At 35.1% G+C, this 19695-nt stretch overlaps 1 protein-coding gene across 16 annotated transcripts in view; it reads left to right on the top strand.

Moving 5' to 3' along the window:
* NRXN1 (neurexin 1) overlaps positions 1-19695 on the top strand; it is a 1160507-nt gene that overhangs the window by 514194 nt on the left and 626618 nt on the right. For 9 of the 16 annotated variants that reach the window (XM_043918041.1, XM_043918042.1, XM_043918032.1 and 6 more), the window contains 2 exons: positions 4712-4915; positions 7462-7488. In XM_043918041.1, the coding sequence (XP_043773976.1) occupies positions 4712-4915; positions 7462-7488 (231 nt within the window). The remainder of the gene's footprint in view (positions 1-4711; positions 4916-7461; positions 7489-19695) is intronic. The other 7 variants (XM_043918044.1, XM_043918043.1, XM_043918045.1 and 4 more) reach the window with 1 other exon arrangement.

The following is a 19695-nucleotide window of genomic DNA, read 5'->3' on the forward strand; positions in this document are numbered from 1 at the left end:
AGGGAAAGGAGCTATTTATATGTTGCTAATTAGAAGGAGGGGTGGCAAGCATATGCAGATTTGCAAATGAGGATTTAATAGCAAGTTTCATCACTGGGTTTCAACATACATTTTTAACTGACAAGTGGCTGAAAATTTCTTCAGATTTCTTTGTCTCCAGGTTGGTTGTGCATTAAGGAGAGAAAATAGTCATTTTTATGTGTTTTCTGTTTCTGGACTAACCAGTGTATTGCGAGAAGTCTTTGCTTTTCAGAATTAATTTTCTTGCTCACATTATGGCATCTCCCAAGAACAAGAGTGAATTGGGATGCTTGTCATGTTCACTGCCGCCAAATTTGGCTGCTGTCCAGTTCCCAGCTCTGCCCTAGTTCAGTCAGCACAAGATCGTGTCCAGCCTTCAGGGTTTCCAATTCCAAAGATAGTGCTTTGACTGTGGTTCTTCACATATACTCTGATCACATAAGGCTGTTGATCACGTAAGCGTTGACTGACAGCTCTTGAAATTTTTTTAAAAAAGGCATTTTCAAAGTTTCTGTTTTACAACTATTAAGCAATAAATTTAATTTATAAAGAAGCATGTTCAAGTCCTTGGACAGTGCTCATGGGGAATGCTGTTTCAATCACATTATAGGAAGTCTTCATTCTTCACTACGTAAGCAAAAGAGTTTGTAAGAAAGATCAGAGTATTTGCTGACTTAGGCAAATAAGAAAATAGTATTTTGCTTGAATGTGTATTGATCCCATAAAGAAGAGTAGCATAGAAATCATGTCTAGTTGAGTATAGATTGAATTCAGCACCTTCTCTCCTGCTTTACATTTTATAAAAACTGAAAATTTGTGGAGACTGGTCATACAGAAAATATTTTTGGTTGTCTGTACATGGTATCATCAGAGGTCTACTTTATAGTTGTTTGTTAAAGCTCTACCAGATGGAGGGACAGATGTCAGAGCAATATAATTTGGCTTCCTGTCTGATTTTCATCGTTGATCACAATATGTGACTGCCTTTTGGTAAAACTGAGCACAGGTGTACACTTTAGACCACAAGAAGGAATAACACAGAAATGCAAATTTATCAAACTTAACGACAAGGGGGAAGGAGACAGAGGAGACAAAGTTGAAACTTTTTCTCCCTTGTTGGGAAGTGCTATATTGAAATTAGCTTCTTAAAGAACTCTTTTGTGTTCTAAGTGGTAAATTAAGTTTACTAATGTTTAAAGAATGCAGCCAAATAGCATAACCTTCAAATGTCAGAATGCTGTTTACCATTTATTTGGCAGCCCTCAACTACAACCTTGTACATTTTCCATTTCTTGTCTAATTAAACGTTAACTCTAATTATGAGGAATCATTTAGGCATTCATTTGTCATTTATCAACAGGTTATTTTCACACTGAGAATTGTTTAAAATGGCACTCAGAGGCACTCGAGTTTTATTACTTTACTGTTATTTCATTCGTGCAGCTTTTCAGAGAATATTAAAGGCCAATGATGCTGATTTTCTTTTTACTTTGGATTGGATTTCATACAATATTTATGATCTCTTGTCAGTCATCTGTATTTCTAAAAGAATGTCCCCTCTACTTAATTTTTAATCAAATTAAGCTATCTTTCATACAAGAATGAGATAATTTTAAAAAATGATAGTTGAATAATAGAGACTAGATTTACAGATTAAATAAGAGATAACTAAAAATATTTTAGCCCTTGTATCTACATAACACCTAAGTAACTGAACGATTGATAATGGCTTTTAAATTTTTATTCAAATATATGTTGCTTTATAGATAGGGACAGTGATTGGCTGTAAATTAGGAAGGGGTGTAGTAGAGATCAAGTGTCTTTAAGATTATACTAGAAGCAGTTTTTTGTTTTCTAATGTTTTTTGCAACTTCACAGTCGTGCTTTATTTTTTGAGCAAATCCTACTAGATTTTCTTTAGGGAAACCTTATTGGAAAAATATGATGCATTAATAGATATGTGATATGATGTAAAACCACCATATTTTAAGGGAATTATATTTTATCTTCTCAGTGCTTAGGTCAATGCTTAGCCATGAGACCCCTATTTTGGTAAACAGACCCCTCTCATAGAATGTCTTTATGTTGTTCTTATGTCGTTATTATGGCTTCCAACATAGACTTTAAGGAATATTTTGTTCATATACATCACCAAAATTAGATTCACTTACAATAGACAGAATAAATACTTAAATCTCATTAGTGAGTATTTACATATACATGATATCCAAATTGAAATAAGCTCTTTCACATACCTTCAGTATCAAGTCCAATCATTAATTCAGTCAGTGTTTATCAAGGCTCTGCTCTGTGCCTGGTGCACTTGGCTGATGAGAAAGAAGGAGGAGGACTCAGCCTCTGCTGTAATGATATGCATACAAAAGGCCAAGGACAGATTGCAGACAAATAAGAAATGGTAATTTAAAAAATGCTAGGTAGATATAGAATAACTGGAGGGAGAACTAAAGGAGTGCTTGCAACAGGTATGTCTGGAGTAACATTTGACCAGAAATCTGAATGCTGAAGGAACCAGCCGTATAAAGATCTGGGGGGGGAAACCTGTTAAGACAGAATGTGCCTCAAGTGCAAATACTTGAATGAGAGATGAAATCAGTGTGGCTGGAATTTACTCAACAAGGGAGGACATGCTAAAAGCTGAGGTTGAGAGATGGACTGGGGCTGATTCACACAAAATGTTATAGGTTAATAAAAGGAATACAGATTTTATTTGAACTGCAGTGGTGGGAATCTATTGGTGAAGGGTAGGGAGGTGAAGGATTAGGGGTGGGTGGGGTGGATGTGCCTAGATGAAGTAATGAAGTGATATGATCAAATTGGCTTCTTTAAAAGTTTAGCTTGGCCACTATGTGTAGGGAGAAATAGTAGAAATAGGGAGGCCATTGAGGGAGCTATCCTCATTGATCTACGTGAAACATGGGAGCAGAGTCTAATGTACTGCAGTGGCACAAACTGATTGATTCAGAAGGTGGATTGGAATTAGAGCCTGCAAGACTTGCAGATTTGCAAACAGATTGGACATGGCAGAGAGGGTAAGAAAGAAAGCAGAAAGGTTAAGACCTGAGTAATGGTGTTAAGCCATTTACAGAGATGGAGAACACTGGAGCAGGAGCATGTTCATTGGAGCAGGAGAATTTGTGCATTATTGGTGTGTGTATCTTATTCAAATTGGAGATGTCAAATAAGCAATGGCTGATGGATGTTTGAGGGAGCTCAGGAGAGAAGTCAGGGTTGTTTATAAGTATTAGGGGGAGTGAGCATGTGAGTTGACCCAGATCCCTTAAGAGGTAGAGAGAAGAGAAAGGCCCTAAGCAGGGAGCTCTGGAACCCTTACTGCTTCTGGATGTGCATTCAACCCTGAGATGATAACTAGTGATTGAAGTCTGTTAGAAGAAATACTTGATTTTCCTGATTTTGAGAAGATAATCTTGCAAAACCACAGCTCCAAAATATAGTCTTAATAATAGGCATGGTTGTATCACCAAAGTTAATTACTGTCAATAGGCAAGAGAATGAGAACTTCCTAGCTGGTTTTAATTTTAGGTAATTTTTGTTTTATTAAATGATATCCTGAGTTATCAGAACCCATGAAAAAGCAACATGATTCATACTTGTTTCACAGTGTTCCACAACCATATGGTGTTTAACATGAAGGGGCGCTATTTCTTAAAGCAGTCAGTTTGAGATCCACAGTTTTGCTCTTTGCCTCTCTTTGTGTTTCATGCAAAATTAAGCAACTTCTCCATTAAAGCCATCTACTTTTCTTTAGTAGCACACACCCATACAAGCTATTCAGTCCCACCCCCATCCTCAGTTATTGACTTTTTGGCGATAGCTTAATTTTTTCAGAACATCAGGGTGGTGCTTACAGGTAATGCTTCAAGTTACCCCTTATCTGCAAATGAACTTTAATATGAAGTTACAGTTTGTGTCTTTGTGAAAATGAATTACCTTCTTCACCCCAGTGACTCGGAACATGTATTACCTGCTGTTTGGTAATACCAGTTTTTCTTCAGTTTCTGAACAGCACCTTTGGAAAAGTGTTGACTTGATTCCTGTATTTAAGTCATAATTTTAGGGTTTCTTTTTTGATTGTATTGGGGCACAAATTATTTTTAAAAAATGATAAAAGTAACTTTCCTTAGAATCATGGGCTTTGAGGTAGGAAGAAGCCTTAGAGATGCTCTAGTAGCACCCTCTCATTTTGCAATTGAAGGATTCGAGCCAAGTTTAATTTCACAGAGCTGATCAGTGGCCTAGCCATATAGAAATAAGCATAAATAGTAGCTAGTACTTCAAGCCAGGCTTGCACTGTGGTTGCACACACACACACACACGCACACACAAACACACACACACTATAAACTCTGCTCTTGAGAAAAGATATGCATCCATGAACATGGATGATCCTACATGATGAATCCTATAGATAGAAGTTGTTTTAGGTACAGAAAGAGAAGTGCAGCCACCTCTGTTTTTAGACTTTAACAGATTTTCACCTGTGACTTCTCTTTCCAGTTAAAAAAAAAAAAATTGCTTATTTTGGAAGAAGATGAGCCGAGTTTGTATCTTGTCTTCTATATGGAAACCTTTAATAGGTCATGCTTTTCCTTTTCAAAGTTTTTATGTTCTAAACTGACCCAGAGCTTCTATGTTTATTTCCCAACTGTAGAAGCAACGGTTCTGAGCTATGATGGGAGTATGTTTATGAAAATCCAGCTCCCGGTGGTAATGCACACAGAGGCTGAAGATGTGTCCTTGCGGTTTCGATCCCAGCGTGCATATGGTATCCTCATGGCAACCACCTCCAGAGACTCAGCAGACACCCTCCGCCTGGAGCTGGACGCAGGGCGTGTGAAACTGACGGTCAACCTAGGTAACAACTCGCCTTCCCCCATTGAACTAACACTTCTCACTTTTTGTTCAGTTTTGCCTGCAAACATTTATCGAGTAGCCTGTTTGCCATGGAAAGTTAAAACACTTAATAGTCTCATCTCCATTATTTAAATTCATTTAGGTTTTGGGGACATCTTTTTATTGTTTTTATATTGTTTAAGATAATTTACTGTTTTGTGGTTCCTTCCACTGAGAGTTCTTAAAAGGGAAGCCAAGTGCATTAATGAGATTAATTGAAAATATGAATTATTACACTTGATGATGGCTCAAACTGAATTTCCTATTTTTACATTGACTGACATTCTGATTGGTTATAGATAAAATCCTTTCAGATAAAATAAAAATCCACCAACTTTGACTTGGATAGCACATGCTACAAAATGTCAAATATCTAGTTTGTGATCTAGATCAACAGTTGCTCTTTATCTATCCTTGGGCTTCTCCTTTGAACAGTTACCCTCGTGGTATCCCATCTTTTCTGTTTGGAAATACTGTGTGGTGATATTTTGCTATCAAACAACAATCCACAACCCTTCAATGCCCAAAGTCTGCGGCCCTCAGCAAGCAGCCATGAGAACACTAAAAACACAGACTCTTCCACAGAAAAATAATGCTTTCCTGCTTAATTGTAGCATTCAGAAAGAGTCACTACAGTAAAACCTCACCAAACTGGATAAAATCTAGGGGAAAATCAGGCCAAATTAAGAAAAAGTATGAACTGTAGACTAAAAAAAAATGTAAGCATTTTGTTTTCAAAAACATTCAAAAACACAAATTAGCTCAAAAAATCTTAAGGAAAGGTCTTACAAGGTTAATGTTAATGGGTGGTTAAGAATTATCCATAATTAGCACATTATTTCACAGAAGTTGCTCCATCAGTGACTTGAAATCAGTTTTCTTTCCAAACTTGGCCTTTCACAATTTGTTTCATTTTTCTCAGACAATCTCTGTTCATAGCGAATCTAGAATTACAAATGTTCTGCCCAATAAGTTTCAATATTATAATTAACTCCAAATAATAGGAGTACAAATTAATGAGGTTTTACTGTATTTCCTGGAAGTACTGAACACACACAATAATGAATAAGCAGAAAGAGGAAAATAAAATTCAAGACTACATAGATTTACAAAAAGTGTAGCAAAATGTGATGAGGTATGGCATTTGTGAAAACCCCACATATATCAAACTGTGCTGGGCAGAATAGTAGCTCATAAAATATAAGATTATTTCATTAATAGTTTGTTGCATACAATTGCATTCAACTAATAATAAGTTAAAAAGTCCAATAATAAGGTTGTTTTTCTTTTTACCGAAGAACACATAATACTTTTTTACTCTTCTGTTAGAGTTCCCTCTAGTGACAATGACAGGTTACTACAAGCCCATCAAAATTGCCTAGTTTGAGTAAAGGGGCTGTTAGCCGGAGGAGGCGAACACACCCATGGGAATTTTCTAACAGCAAAGCATTCTGTGGACAGAGTTGTGTAAATGCTGATCTTTGGCTGTTTGCAACCACTTTTCTGATGCGGTTGACGACACATGACAAACTCAGCTATATGGAAACAGAATCTAGGTTTGTATTTTTCATGCTCCCCAAAGGCATTAAATACAACAACCAAATCCAACAAATATTTATCTACATATAGAATAAACATGATACACCCCACATGGTCCTTTAAAGATAACCCTTATAATTATAATCTATGATATTCAGATCAAATATTCCATTCTTGGGGAATCTGCTTTTATGTAAGAAGAAAGTATAAGAAAAGAAAAATCAATAGCAGTAATAACCATGAAACTTATTACACAGAGATAACATAGTTAGCTCCTAACAGAGGAATAGGCCTGTGTGCACCCGGGAATGACACTACTCCTTAGCCACTAGAGGTTCTAAAGGAAACGAAGTGTTTATTTCCTTCTCCAATTAATCCAAGGCTTGGAATCCAGCGAATGTCTGGCTTTTTTTGTCCAAGCAAGTAATAGTAACAACAGCAGCAACAATGATAGTAAATACATGAGAGTGAAATGAGAATGATTTCAACTAGCTCTCCATCTGACCACCACAATTCTAAAGCATTCTGTTGGCCTTTGCGGGATAATAGATTTTGGAGGTCCAAGATGTCTGAGCCTAGCTGAGCTTGCACTGTTCCCCATTGTGACGGAGCACTTTTTAATTAAATTGAAAACAGTGGTTTGTTCTTTCACAGATGGGGAGAAAGCTGCAGCCAGTCTAAGCCAAGCATCTTTGACAGTTAACAATTCTTTATTTCACTTAGATTTGTCACCATGTAGCTTTGTTTGATTTGGCCATTTTTAAAAAAAATTCTTCTCCCGTTGTTTCCAATGGTGAAGTTTTATAACAAAGAATCTGGGTTCTAGAAGTATGTAAAGAATAAATGATATGGAGTGGCCATATTTGCATGTGTCTGTCCCCGGAAGGGTGGACTGTGATTTTATTGGATGTCTGCAGCTATTACCTTGAAGGATAAATTTTCATTTTTCATCTATTCTTCCCCATCTAGATTGTATCAGGATTAACTGTAATTCCAGTAAGTGCCTATTCAAAATTTTTAAAATGTTATTCCTCCATTATGATGTAGCTAGTGAAGAAAAACAAAAGAGAGAGCAAGAGAAAGTTGTTTATAAACCTCATGAGTTCACTTTTGAAATATACCAGTCCATCATCTGGGTTGTAAAAATTCATTTTGAAATCTGTCCAGCTGAAGACATTCCTGCTGCAGTTTCTACCTCTAAGTAGGAAAAAGAGGTGAGAAATATCCTGTAAGAGAAGGTACCAACACCTCTGTAGACCTGTGGATAAAGCTTACAGCATTTGTATTTTGGTAAATCTTGGACTCCAGTAGTTCTCTTCATGACCAAATTAGGATAAAATGCTGTGGGTCTTAATTTCCTTCACTTTCTGTTTTTATCTCTTAAACATAGAAAAAAAAATCCCTTTCATTTGAAAGTTACTATTGAACTCTTCTAAATTCAACTAAAGTTTTACATTGAATAATGTGTGTTTTTCCAAGTTTATATATATATATATATGTACATATATATATATATATATATATATATATATACAGAATATGACTTATCTAAAGAGTTTTTCTGGTTTACTGAGAGTATTTACATAATGAATTTTTACATCCTAATCATATATCTGCAAAAATAACCAAAACCCTTCAAATCTGTGATATGCATGCCAAGTGATGAGATAGAAAAGATGCATGGACTGAGTTTTTTTTTTTTATTTGGACTAGAGAACTTGAAAGGATGTAAGGACTGTGATTTTATTTTGAGTTGTAGCATTATCTTGAGTGAATTTATTTATTTACATAAATATTTAGGTTTTTCTTTTCCAGGTTTTGCTGACCACATTAAGGAATCTCCTCCAATATAAAAAAGTTGTTAGCTATTTAACTAAAATGGTTCTAACAAGCTTCTAATCTTTCATTGTCCTATTCAGTAAAATATATTTTGTTTATGTCCTTGGAAAATGCTGAATGTGAGTTGATGGAATGCACTCCCAAAACCTTTGGCTATGTATCCAAATGGCAGTAAGTCATCCTCTGGGGAGCAAAATGGTGGTCTTCAGCTTACAAAAGCAATAAGTTTATAAAGCATGCTTCTGATAACTCATATTTGTCTTTAAAATACTTAGTATTCATTTTAAAGGAGCATAAAAGACTGTTTTTCCAATCATAACAATAAAAAGGTAACAGAATCATGATTGGTGAAAAAAAAAAATTAAGCTGTTAAACTGTCATATAAGGCATTAAAACGGAGAAGGCAATGGCAATCCACTCCAGTACTCTTGCCTGGAAAATCACATGGGTGGAGGAGCCTGGTAGGCTGCAGTTCATGGGGTTGCGAAGAGTCGGACACGACTGAGCGACTTCACTTTCACTCTTCACTTTCATGCATTGGAGAAGGAAATGGCAACCCACTCCAGTGTTCTTGCCTGGAGAATCCCAGGGACGGGGGAGCCTGGTAGGCTGCCATCTATGGGGTCGCACAGAGTCGGACATGACTGAAGCGACTTAGCAGCAGCAGCAAAGCATTAAAAACCATCTCAAACAGACTCTAGTTCCTGAGCTAATCTCTCAGAGCTCTCACACAAGTGGAATTTTTTCAAATATTCATCATCTTCTTTCAAACTGTGTCTCTACCACACTCTGAAAAGAAGCACAGGTTTACCAATCTGATATCATGATCCAGCTTGCTTTCACCTCTGGACCCTAAATACAGGCAAAGTAACAACCCACAAAACCTGTAGATGTTCTCGATGCCTCCTGGATCTTAGAAAATCCATGTGAGGGGAACTATTTCTTTCTAGACTTCTGCTTTATTTTTATTTATATTAGATGGGTTTTTAGATTTACAAAATGTGGCTACATAAACTTTAGTATTTAATGGAAATTGCCCCATCTAATGTGCTTCTGTATTCTCTAGCTCTATCATTTTAAAATACATGTTTATGGCCTAATTACCCTTGTTAGATATTTCTCTTTATTTGGCTCATTATTATAAGACTGATACTAAGTATAATATTTTCTCTAGATATTTCACAGAATAATACTTTTGAGGACAAAGGTCTTTGATGGTTAGTGGATTTTTCCCCCCTTAAGATATTAAGGGTAATATCTTACCCTTAATTTTATTTGAATTAAACCAATGATTATGAGCTTACAGTGCATACTGCGTACAGGACTATAAATGCCTTAACTTGACAGCAGTCACTGGAAAGAACATTCAGTGATCAGGTAATGTTTTTATTTCCTTTGCCTTTGTTTTATATGGGGAATAATGGGCAGATATACCCAGAATTCCAAGTTCCATCAAGAAATCATGTTATTACTTAACTTTGTGGATAGGGACGAATTTACATTTTAATAATGCAAATCTAACTCACAATGATTAAATAAGCAGAGATTTCCACCTGGACTGTATTTCATACTCATAATGAAATATAAATAAAATACTTGTATCTCAGTAGTTTAATGTAGTTTAAACTTGTAGTTTAATGAAAGACTAATTTATTACATTTATCCTCTGCAAGCCATGAGTTTGTCTGAAACTGAAATGTACATTTACTAACTCACAAATTTATACCACCACAATCTAAAAATTATACCCCACCTAAGATATCAACTGTGTTGTGAGCTTAATATGCAATACCTCAGTTGATATCTTTAAGACAATTTCCACAGGAAATATACATATGGTAACAAAAATTATCATACTTTGAGAATTAATAGTAAATGATAAATCATTAATTTTGAATGGGAATCTCTCATTTCTCTACACTTATACAGAGTTGCTCTGCTCTTTCCTATAGTCACTCCATCCTTTTTATTCCTCCTTTCCCTCACTTTATGGCAGGTGTTACTACATATGGAAAAGAAAATACATATATCATCTGATTCTCCAATCTTTGCTACTGAAGAATAGGTAGTAGGTGAGGAGGTAGGAAGGTCTAGCTGTGTTGCTTGTATTCAGACCTGTAGGACTACAAGATGGCAGATAATATTTCTTTTTCAGCCCCTGTGTCATTAGTTTAGATGCAGCAATGCACTCTTCCACAGACAGGCCAGCAAAGTCTTTTGTTAAGATTCTTTTGAGAAGAGCCTGATTTGAATTTCAGGAACCATCTCTGTCAAACTCTTTGTTGCCACCATCCCTCCCTCCCCTAATAGGAAGAGCTGTCAAGAATTTTTAAATGGAAGGAAATAGCCCATTTTTATTTAAAAATAAAAAGCTTATTTTCATGTGTGGAGAGGATTTTTTTTTTTTTTTAAAGAACCATCTCTGTGAATAGCAGTCATGTCTGTGTCAAAATGTATGTTTTGATCTCTCTGATTACAATTGGAATGTCTCTGCACACAATCCCACACCAGACTTAGTTCTTTGATGTCCATTAGCTTATTTCATTGCTAAGATATGTTTGTTATCTACAGCTTGGTATTAGATTAGGTCAGTATTTGAAAATCTATGGAGGGGAAGGCAAACACAGAAGTGTATTATATCTACAGCCTTCCATTCTCGTCTATCCAGGATAATCAGATTATTCTTGGTTTTTCAGTCAACTCCAATAAGGAGAACCACAATCTACCATCATAAAATAATTTTATATGGAAGTTGCTAAAAGAACCACCATCTTTTAGTGCAGATAATGTCTCCCCTGGACAGTGAAACTTACTTCAATAAAGGTAGATGGGAAAGGACTGTAGAGTCACATTCTTTTAACATAAAGAACAATTATTTGATTAATGGAAATAAGGACTGGTTATAGATGACTTTACAAAAATAGTTATATATTATAGAGATATACACTAATACCAAGTTATTACTAAAAGAGGGCGAGTCGGACAGAATAGTGCTTTGTGACTAACACATTAATTATTTGCGTGAAAAGTGAGTGTATGAGAGTCTCTTGCCTGACCCATAGTGTTAGTTGACCTAAGTGTTTTAAAAAGTGTAAAGAGTGCAAAAGAAAATTTCTACTCCCTGTGAAATTTCCTCAAATGCATTATTAGTAGAGTCTGTAGTATTATTATAACAGAAATGACATTGGTTTTATCTTGCATTCTCTTTGTCTGCCCAAGGATGTAGCTTGAGATAAAGTGACCAAGAGAGTCTCAGTTTCAAACGTGCTGCCCAATTGTCAACACATCTAAAGTCATTAGGCTATGTGTTTCTTTTTTTTCCTGATAATTTGGCATCTGTAGTGGTACATTGCATGTTTTAATAGTCTCAGGTTTTTTTTTTTTCTTTTTCTCTTCTTTTAGTAACCTTACAAGTTGTTAGTGTTATAATCTTTGAAGGTTTAAATACATTGAAAATTTGAAAACTAAACTTGCTCCTATCAACTATAAGTGAGTTCTAGTTGTCATATAAATAACTACTTTAAATATGTAGCAGGTGCAAAGAGGATTTTGTGACTTTTGTTCTTGTTAGTGTTGTCTTTCCCTTTTTTATTGTCTTTTCAAGTCAATGACATAATTATGGAATATCCTTCTTGCCCACAGGAAGGTTTGCAGGCACCTCTGAATTCATATAAGTGTGCATTTTAATAAAACCATGATATTTGATGTTTATTTTGCTTGTTTATTTACTTTTGTTTATTTAATCCTTATACATTGGTCTCTTCTGCCCACCTGCTCTTTCTTCCTACCAAGATTTACTCATCTTACTTCTCCATTTCCAATGTTGTTTTCTCTTGTTCTCCTTCTTCTTGTTTTCTTACAAAAATAAAAAGCTCTATGGGGTGAAAAAAGATATCCCAGTAGGCTGAACTTCCAACTATGTTTGGCTTCTTACAGAAAATGATTTATTTAAGACACAGAGATAATAAAATTGGAGATGGTGTTAATGTGGGGAGAGTGTCAAGGGTTGAAGTTCAGCTTCTTTTTTTGGCAGTTAATTGTCTAAGGATTGCAAAGAAAAAAAATCTAAGGCCAAGTACTTAACCTCACTTTTGACTTGGATATAGTGAAGAAATGCCCTGAGTAATATGTTATTGGGAAATGTACTATGATGGATGCCCAGAGTAGATAATAAGATATTTGTATTATGATTTTATTACCAGAATGAAAAGATCAACTGGATATTAGTTATCACCAATTTTTTTTATGTAGATAAAAATGGAAAGCAATAAAAGAATGCAAAATGTCAACCAGTGGCACTTAAGCCATATGAGATTGCTTTGATCAGGCTGCCACTTGGCAGACTGCTTAGAAAGATATGAGGGAATTTCTGGAGGCTGACTCTTGTTAACATGAAACAAATATTCAGTTCAGAGCAGCTGCCTGGTGCCTGAAGAGCAGAGAACTGCAAAAGGAGCCTCTGTCTCGGCCTCCACACAACCAGCCTTGATTTGAAGAGTTCCATCAATCACTGCTTCTCACTGATCGGTGCTGTCCATCCACAGGATAGGAGCTGCTCAAGGAATAAAGGAAGATAAATGTATACATACAGAGAAGGGCAGTTTTTGTTTGTTTGTTTGTTTTTCATTGCTGTCATTTTTAAAGCTTAAAGTATATATGAAGGAAAGGAAAAGAATTTTTATCAATGATTTTCAGCAAAAATATAAGAGAATTTACATATAAAATAAAGAGACCATAGATTTCTGATGAAAAATAAATAACTAAAAGAAGCAAAAGCTGAGTCTTTTTCTTAAGGCCCATTGTGTAGGCAGTGTCTTTAGAAAAATATCAAAATTGGAATAAAATTTAAGGAAAACCTATTTGAATTATCCACTCTTAATATTATGAGAATCATAAAGAGTGCATATTTAATGACTACATAGATTGTGCAAAATCATCATATGAGAGCTTGGTAAGTAGAAGACTTGGGTCTATTTTAGTGAACAGTTAATTTGCTTATTGCTTACATGCAAATATAAAATGCTTCAGTGTTTTAAAAGATTGCTCTTTTGGTGCAGGTTAAGAATTCATCATGAAATCAGTCTCAGTTATTAATTTAGTCAGTTGAACATCTCCTTATTACTATGGCAAATGGCTGTGCTCAAAGAAATGCAGAATTCCAGATTTGTGTTAACCAAATTCATCAAATTCTCTTTCATGGTTTAAAGTTAGCATTGTAACTATGGCCACAGTAGAAATTGTCAGCGGAGAAGGCAATGGCACCCCACTCCAGTACTCTTGCCTGGAAAATCCCATAGACGGAGGAGCCTGGTGGCTGCAGTCCATGGGGTGGCTCAGAGTCGAACACGACTGAAGCGACTTAGGAGCCGCAGCAGCAGCAGAAATTATCAGAAAAGCATATAATGTTTCAGAAGAAACATTCTGAACTTGATAATTCCCTTGGCTTCTGGGAAAAGGAAATTTTCTTTTCTACCACAAAATGTCACAAATTGTGAGACCAAACTTGTTGACCAGAGGTTCCTATTGTGCTATTAGAGAGAGTTGATTTCCAAAACATTTGCCATTTCCTTCATAGGTTAGACTTTCACCTTTGTTTTTGTTTGTTTTTTGATTGGGAGGTAGTATTTTAGCAAGCTATCATTGATCCAAAAAATTGAAGGTAAAAATATGAATTAGACATTGCTATCTACTATTAAGATTTTTTTTTTTAATCTAGCCAGTCTCATTGTGAGATGTATGATTAGAAGTTCATTCATTTTAAAGAAAACAATAATTGTTCATTTGTTTGTATTTGGAACATATTTTTTTACTTATATGCCTCTATGATTCAGGTTCATAGTTAATCCTAAAGGCTCAGAAAGACTAAAAAGTATTTTAAACTTCTGTTTAAAATAGCCTCTAATCTTTAGGACAGCCTTAATGTTCAATGATGATACAGAGTGCCATGACAACTCATTTTACAGGTGTAGACTTTTGTAAAATATATTAATATTTTATATATGAATATATTGCAATTTAACAAATATATTGCAATTTTTCAAGAAGTTTTGCCTTCCTAATCTTTCTCAAAAGAAAGCCATTAACAATTTATACTTCATCAACTACTTACCTATCAGAAAATATGGAAACAAATAATATAATCATGGATTTCAATTCCTCATTTAGTTACTAGATAGAAATTATGTATCTGCTAACTGGTAAAGTGGATGCATAATTTAAAAGACATTTTGTCCACTTTACCATATATCAGACATGATTAATAGAAGCCTTCAAGCTGAACTTTGTTTAGTTTCCTCTCTTCTCTACTCACTTCCTTCTGCTTGATTATAGCTTCTACTTTTTCGTGTCTTCTGCTTACCATGGTGTCTCCTATGGTTATTTGTCCACTGCCTCCTCCTGTGCATGTTTTTTTTTTTTTTTTGCTGCTCCTTAAACTGTTGATTAAATGTATGTTATGTATTCAGACTCCCCTAGAAAGAGAATCTAGTGGATTCATTACTTATCCTTGCTCTGCTGAGCAGAGCTTTCAAGTCATCTCACTTCGTAAGCCACTGACCAGACTTTAATTTTGGGGGAAGATGCCCACTGGTGATCCAATGAACTGTCCTCAGAGAAGGGGGCCGCAGAGTCAGTATACGCACCTCCAGGGTAATGTAGGAGCAGTGGGCTTTCCCCACAAGCGTCTCTTCTTCAGGCCGTCTGATTAACAGTGTTTTGATTTTACCCATGAAATACCCTTGAGGATTACAATTTCTTCAACACATTACTGGCAGACATATGGTACGTAAGTCAAGTGAGCAAGGCTCTTTAAATCGGGGGGAAATGCATGGGGCCATAAAAAAGTTGGAGATTGAAATGTTCAGTGTTGCTCAGAGGTCTTATCCATTTCTCTTACTTGTGACCAATGGGAACAAAGAGCAAGATGGGTAAGAAGTACATTATGAAAACCATTTCCCAAAGGTAAAGTAAGAAATTCTAAGAATATTTCAATTACTGTTACTTTTATTGTACTTAGTATTGGATTGTTCTTTGTTATTTGTTCTTTGAATGCATCATACATACAGTTGTGACTATTCTTCACCCTCCCATCACCCTTCCCAGGAGGTCAGTCTAAATATAAGACTTGAAATATTTTATGCACAGTACTATTGAAATAAATGTTATATGTGTTTCTTTAAAAATATAGAGTCATGGTGTGCAAATGTTTTGCAACAATTTTTTTTAACTTCAGCAATATACTGAAAAAAATTAATATGTCCAGTTTGTGAATACAGCATGCAGTACTGAAAAATCTGATCCATTGCTTATTTCAGATTTTATACTGAAGTGATATGAAGCAGATCGAGGTCACTGAGTCAGCTGAAGAACAATAAAATAGGGAGAAAACATATATACAAAAATAAATTCTATCATGATTCATCAGAGACCTCAAAGCAATCATATGAACACTAATCAGAAGCATCTGTGAGCAAGATCTTGAGAAACAAACTAGATTGGAATAACTGTAAATGAAAAGATACTTTGCTCTGGTATAAGTTATTATCACTGACACTAACTCACTCAAATGAAAACCTAACTAAAGTAATCTTGGTGTAGCAAGACCGACTAGCAGCAAGCACACAAATATAACATTTCTTGTAGCAGCTGGCTGACCAGCTCCAGGGAGCCTCCAAACACTCTCTCCTGAGATTAACCAAATTAATCTGGTATAAGATTTAATTGCTAACAGCCATTGCTATTGGTGGGCAAGCACTATCTTAGAATAGCTCCTGTTTAGTAAGGTGTGTCGTTCATTTCAGAAGACTTTGTCCGAACTTCAAACAGAGGAGTAATCCCAATATTTTACCAATTACTAAAATAAATGGTCAAATAGAATCATAGCACTCAAATTAGTGACTAAAAGTTAGCTGGATAAATAAGCTAGTTAGTACAATAAAAGAAAAATTAAATTTAGTGCTATTTGTTATTGCAATAATAAAATTCAAAATAAAGAATTCAGGAAATCATTATATTGCTACTTTGAAAACAATTTATATTATCATTCTAATTTTTACATGACAGATGAATGAATTATCAGGTATCATTTGTTCATAGCTTTCTTTGGGGCATTCACTGAGGAAAAAAAGAAAAAAGGATCAAAACAAATGAGACAATATAGTTCAAAAATCCTAAAGACAAATTATCATTTATCATATTCCTGAGAATGCATTTGCTTTTTAAAAAAAAAATAGATATTGTAATGTTTACCACAAAAAGTGAAAGCTAGATTTTCAAGCATTGTTATGACTTGCTAGTGAAACGAAAAGGAAAAAAAACTTAAAGACAGAAGCTTAGCTTTTTATTTTTATTTTTTCCTAATGTGCTTCTTATTTTGGGAGAAGGTTTTTACAAGAATACCCCCAAAATATTGAGTGACAGCAAAATTTTGTTAAATCAGTCTCATATTTAATGATAGTCAAATACACTTATAGTGTTAATAGTACTATAATATTAGTATTGGTAATAATATTATAGTATTAAATTATTCCTTTAATTTTACAGAAGTGTACATTCTTCTTGATCTTCTCATAAAAATAAATTCTATAACAGTGCTGTATTTGGATGAGAAATTATTTAATTTTAGCACCTTTGTATTTGTCATTGCAATTCATGGCTTTGTTTATGAGATGTCAAATTGAATATTTGTAAATTTCAAAATGCTCAATATTTGTATGCTTTTTCATTTTTGTTTTCATTCAGATAGTTTGGCATTGTGTAGGAACTGCATAAGACTTGTTTAAGTTTCTGTCAATATAAATCAGTGTAATCCTTTTCTTCTCATGTTACACCAAGGCTCAGTATATTTTCAGTTTAAAATGCTTACTTAAAATCATATTAACTGTTTAGTACTTAATTTTATACATGCAGACTATCCTATAATGTGATAAGCTTTTCTTGGAAATGGCCTTTTTTTCTTAAAATAAAGTCACAGTCCAGATTTTTCCTTTCATTATAGTAGGTTTATTTTATTATGCTTCTTCCTAAACCAGTCACTTGAGCTAGATTAGATTTAAAAAGAGCTCTTTTAAAACATTATTTTAGTAATATATAATTTGTGTTCATTTTTAACTGTGTTGTAGTTATATTCTTAAAAGGTAAATTGTATTTCTTAAAATGTATGTTTTTTTACATTGAAAATTATTTACATCAGAGATATTTATCCTGATCTGTCATAAATGGGTACAATCAATGTCAAAGTTGTGTGTAAAGGCTAAATGTTTCTTATAAACCTTGTCTATTTATTTGCTTAGAGCTATGATATCTAGCCAGATATGAAACAAGAGGGGAGGCAGCTGTATATAGTAAAGTTTATTTTGTAGGTGATAGGATAGGGTTGTTATGAGTTAGGAAAATGGCAGAGGAGTCTCCATGGGGTATTTCCAGCAACTCTCCAAGGTCAGACCTCTTTGCACACAAGATCTATGTTTTCTTATAATTAATACTCATTAAGCCTTGAATCCCCAATTCCTAAGCCAACTACTCTCTTTGCATTTGGAAGTTACTGACTACCGGCCTCAGGTCATTTTGCTCTCCTAGATTCTATACATCATTAAATTTATTTTCAAGGGAACTAAGCAAAAACGTTGTCTAAATAATTAGCCAGATAACCGAGTATCCCAGGTTTTCCAGTTCTTGGACTTCAGATTCCATGCTGCCAAATATGAAAACAAGGGGATGAAACTTTATATTTTTGACACTTCTTAGTGAAGATTAATGTTAAAAGTTAATGGAGTTACTTTTCATTAACTCTTTGGCTTAATTCAATATCAAGAGGTATTCAGTCTACCATAAAAAAAGTTCACAAAATCTAAACAGATATAGTCATTCAGTAAATAATTAAGCATGGCTTTTATATTCAGGGCACTGAACAATAGGACCTAGGGTATTTTTCCTGAAGTTCTAAGCCCAGGTGGCTCAGTGGTTAAGAATGTGCCTACCAGTGCAGGAGACATGGGTTTGATCCCTAGGTTGGGAAGATGCCCTGGATAAAGAAATGACAACCCTCTCCAGTATTCTTGCCTGGAAAATCCAATGGACAGAGGAGCCTGGTGGGCTACAGCCCACATGGGGTCACAAAGAGTTAGACATGACTTAGTGACTAAACAACAATGAAGGGAGAATAACAATAGTGACAATATAATACGGATAATATTATTATCATTATTATAAATGAAGATGTACTGTGCACTAGGCATTGTTTTAAGTAATTAAAATGCCTTAAAGTTATATTGTAAAATGTTTCTATTGTTAGCTTATTTTAAAGATAAGAATACTGAAACACAGAGAACTTATATAATTTATCAGGATCACATAGCTAGTAACTTATGGAACTAGGGTAAAAACTCAGAGGATCTGTGAATCTAGAACATATGCACCAGACCAAGATATACACACTGTAGAAAGTTTAAAAGAAAGAAAATACTTAAATAACAATCTAACCAAGGTAAATACAGTGTAATTGGTTAGTGTGGGACTATTTCATTTCTCCAGTGGTTTTTTAAAGTTTACAAAGTGCCTTTCTTCTGTTGTTACTGTTCATTTTGAATCAAGTTTAATGTCTAACTTTATTCGCTCAAAGTACTTTTTAGTTGGGCTTCCCCGGTGGCACTCGTGGGAAAGAACTCACCTGCCAATGCAGGAGACATCAGAGACACCCACCTGTTTAATCCCCGGATCAGGAAGATCCCCTGGAGGAGGGCATGGCAGCTCACTCCAGTATTCTTGCTTGAAGAATCCCATGGAGAGAGGAGCCTGTCGGGCTACACTCCACAGGGTCACCAAGAATCAGACAGGACTGAAGTGTCTTAGCATAGCACAGCACACACACAGAACACACTTTTTAGTTAGGGAGGAATATTTGTAATATTTTTAGTATAAAGACATTTGTCTGTCCTTAGGAGTCTAGAAATGTCTCTTTTCCTATACAGGAAAGGACAATGTAAAAACATTCTCAATAGTTCTCAAGGATCAGCTAAATTGAGGATAACCTGAGGAGGATCAGAGAAGGGGAAGAGTTAGGTGACTGGGCTGGTAGTTCAGCTTTATGGCCGTGTGGGTGATTCGTCTATCCAAGGTCGTGACTGGAGCCAGACCTGGCCAAGACAGCTCTGAGACAGACAGCCTTTCTGATACCGAAGAGGCCTTGTCATTAAGGGCTGACAAACTGGGGAGGGTGATGTAACCATACCTCTTATGTTGATAAATGGAGTCTTGTCTGCGTATTCCTGAATGTAGAGCTAACTAAAAGAAAACTTTAAAAATAAATAAGCACAAAACTTCGACACCTCTCTAGGAGTGGCTCAGACAGCATGCAATTTGTGCAGT

Source organism: Cervus elaphus, chromosome 11 (assembly GCF_910594005.1).
Source record: "Cervus elaphus chromosome 11, mCerEla1.1, whole genome shotgun sequence".
In the NCBI taxonomy this organism is placed as follows: domain Eukaryota; kingdom Metazoa; phylum Chordata; class Mammalia; order Artiodactyla; family Cervidae; genus Cervus; species Cervus elaphus.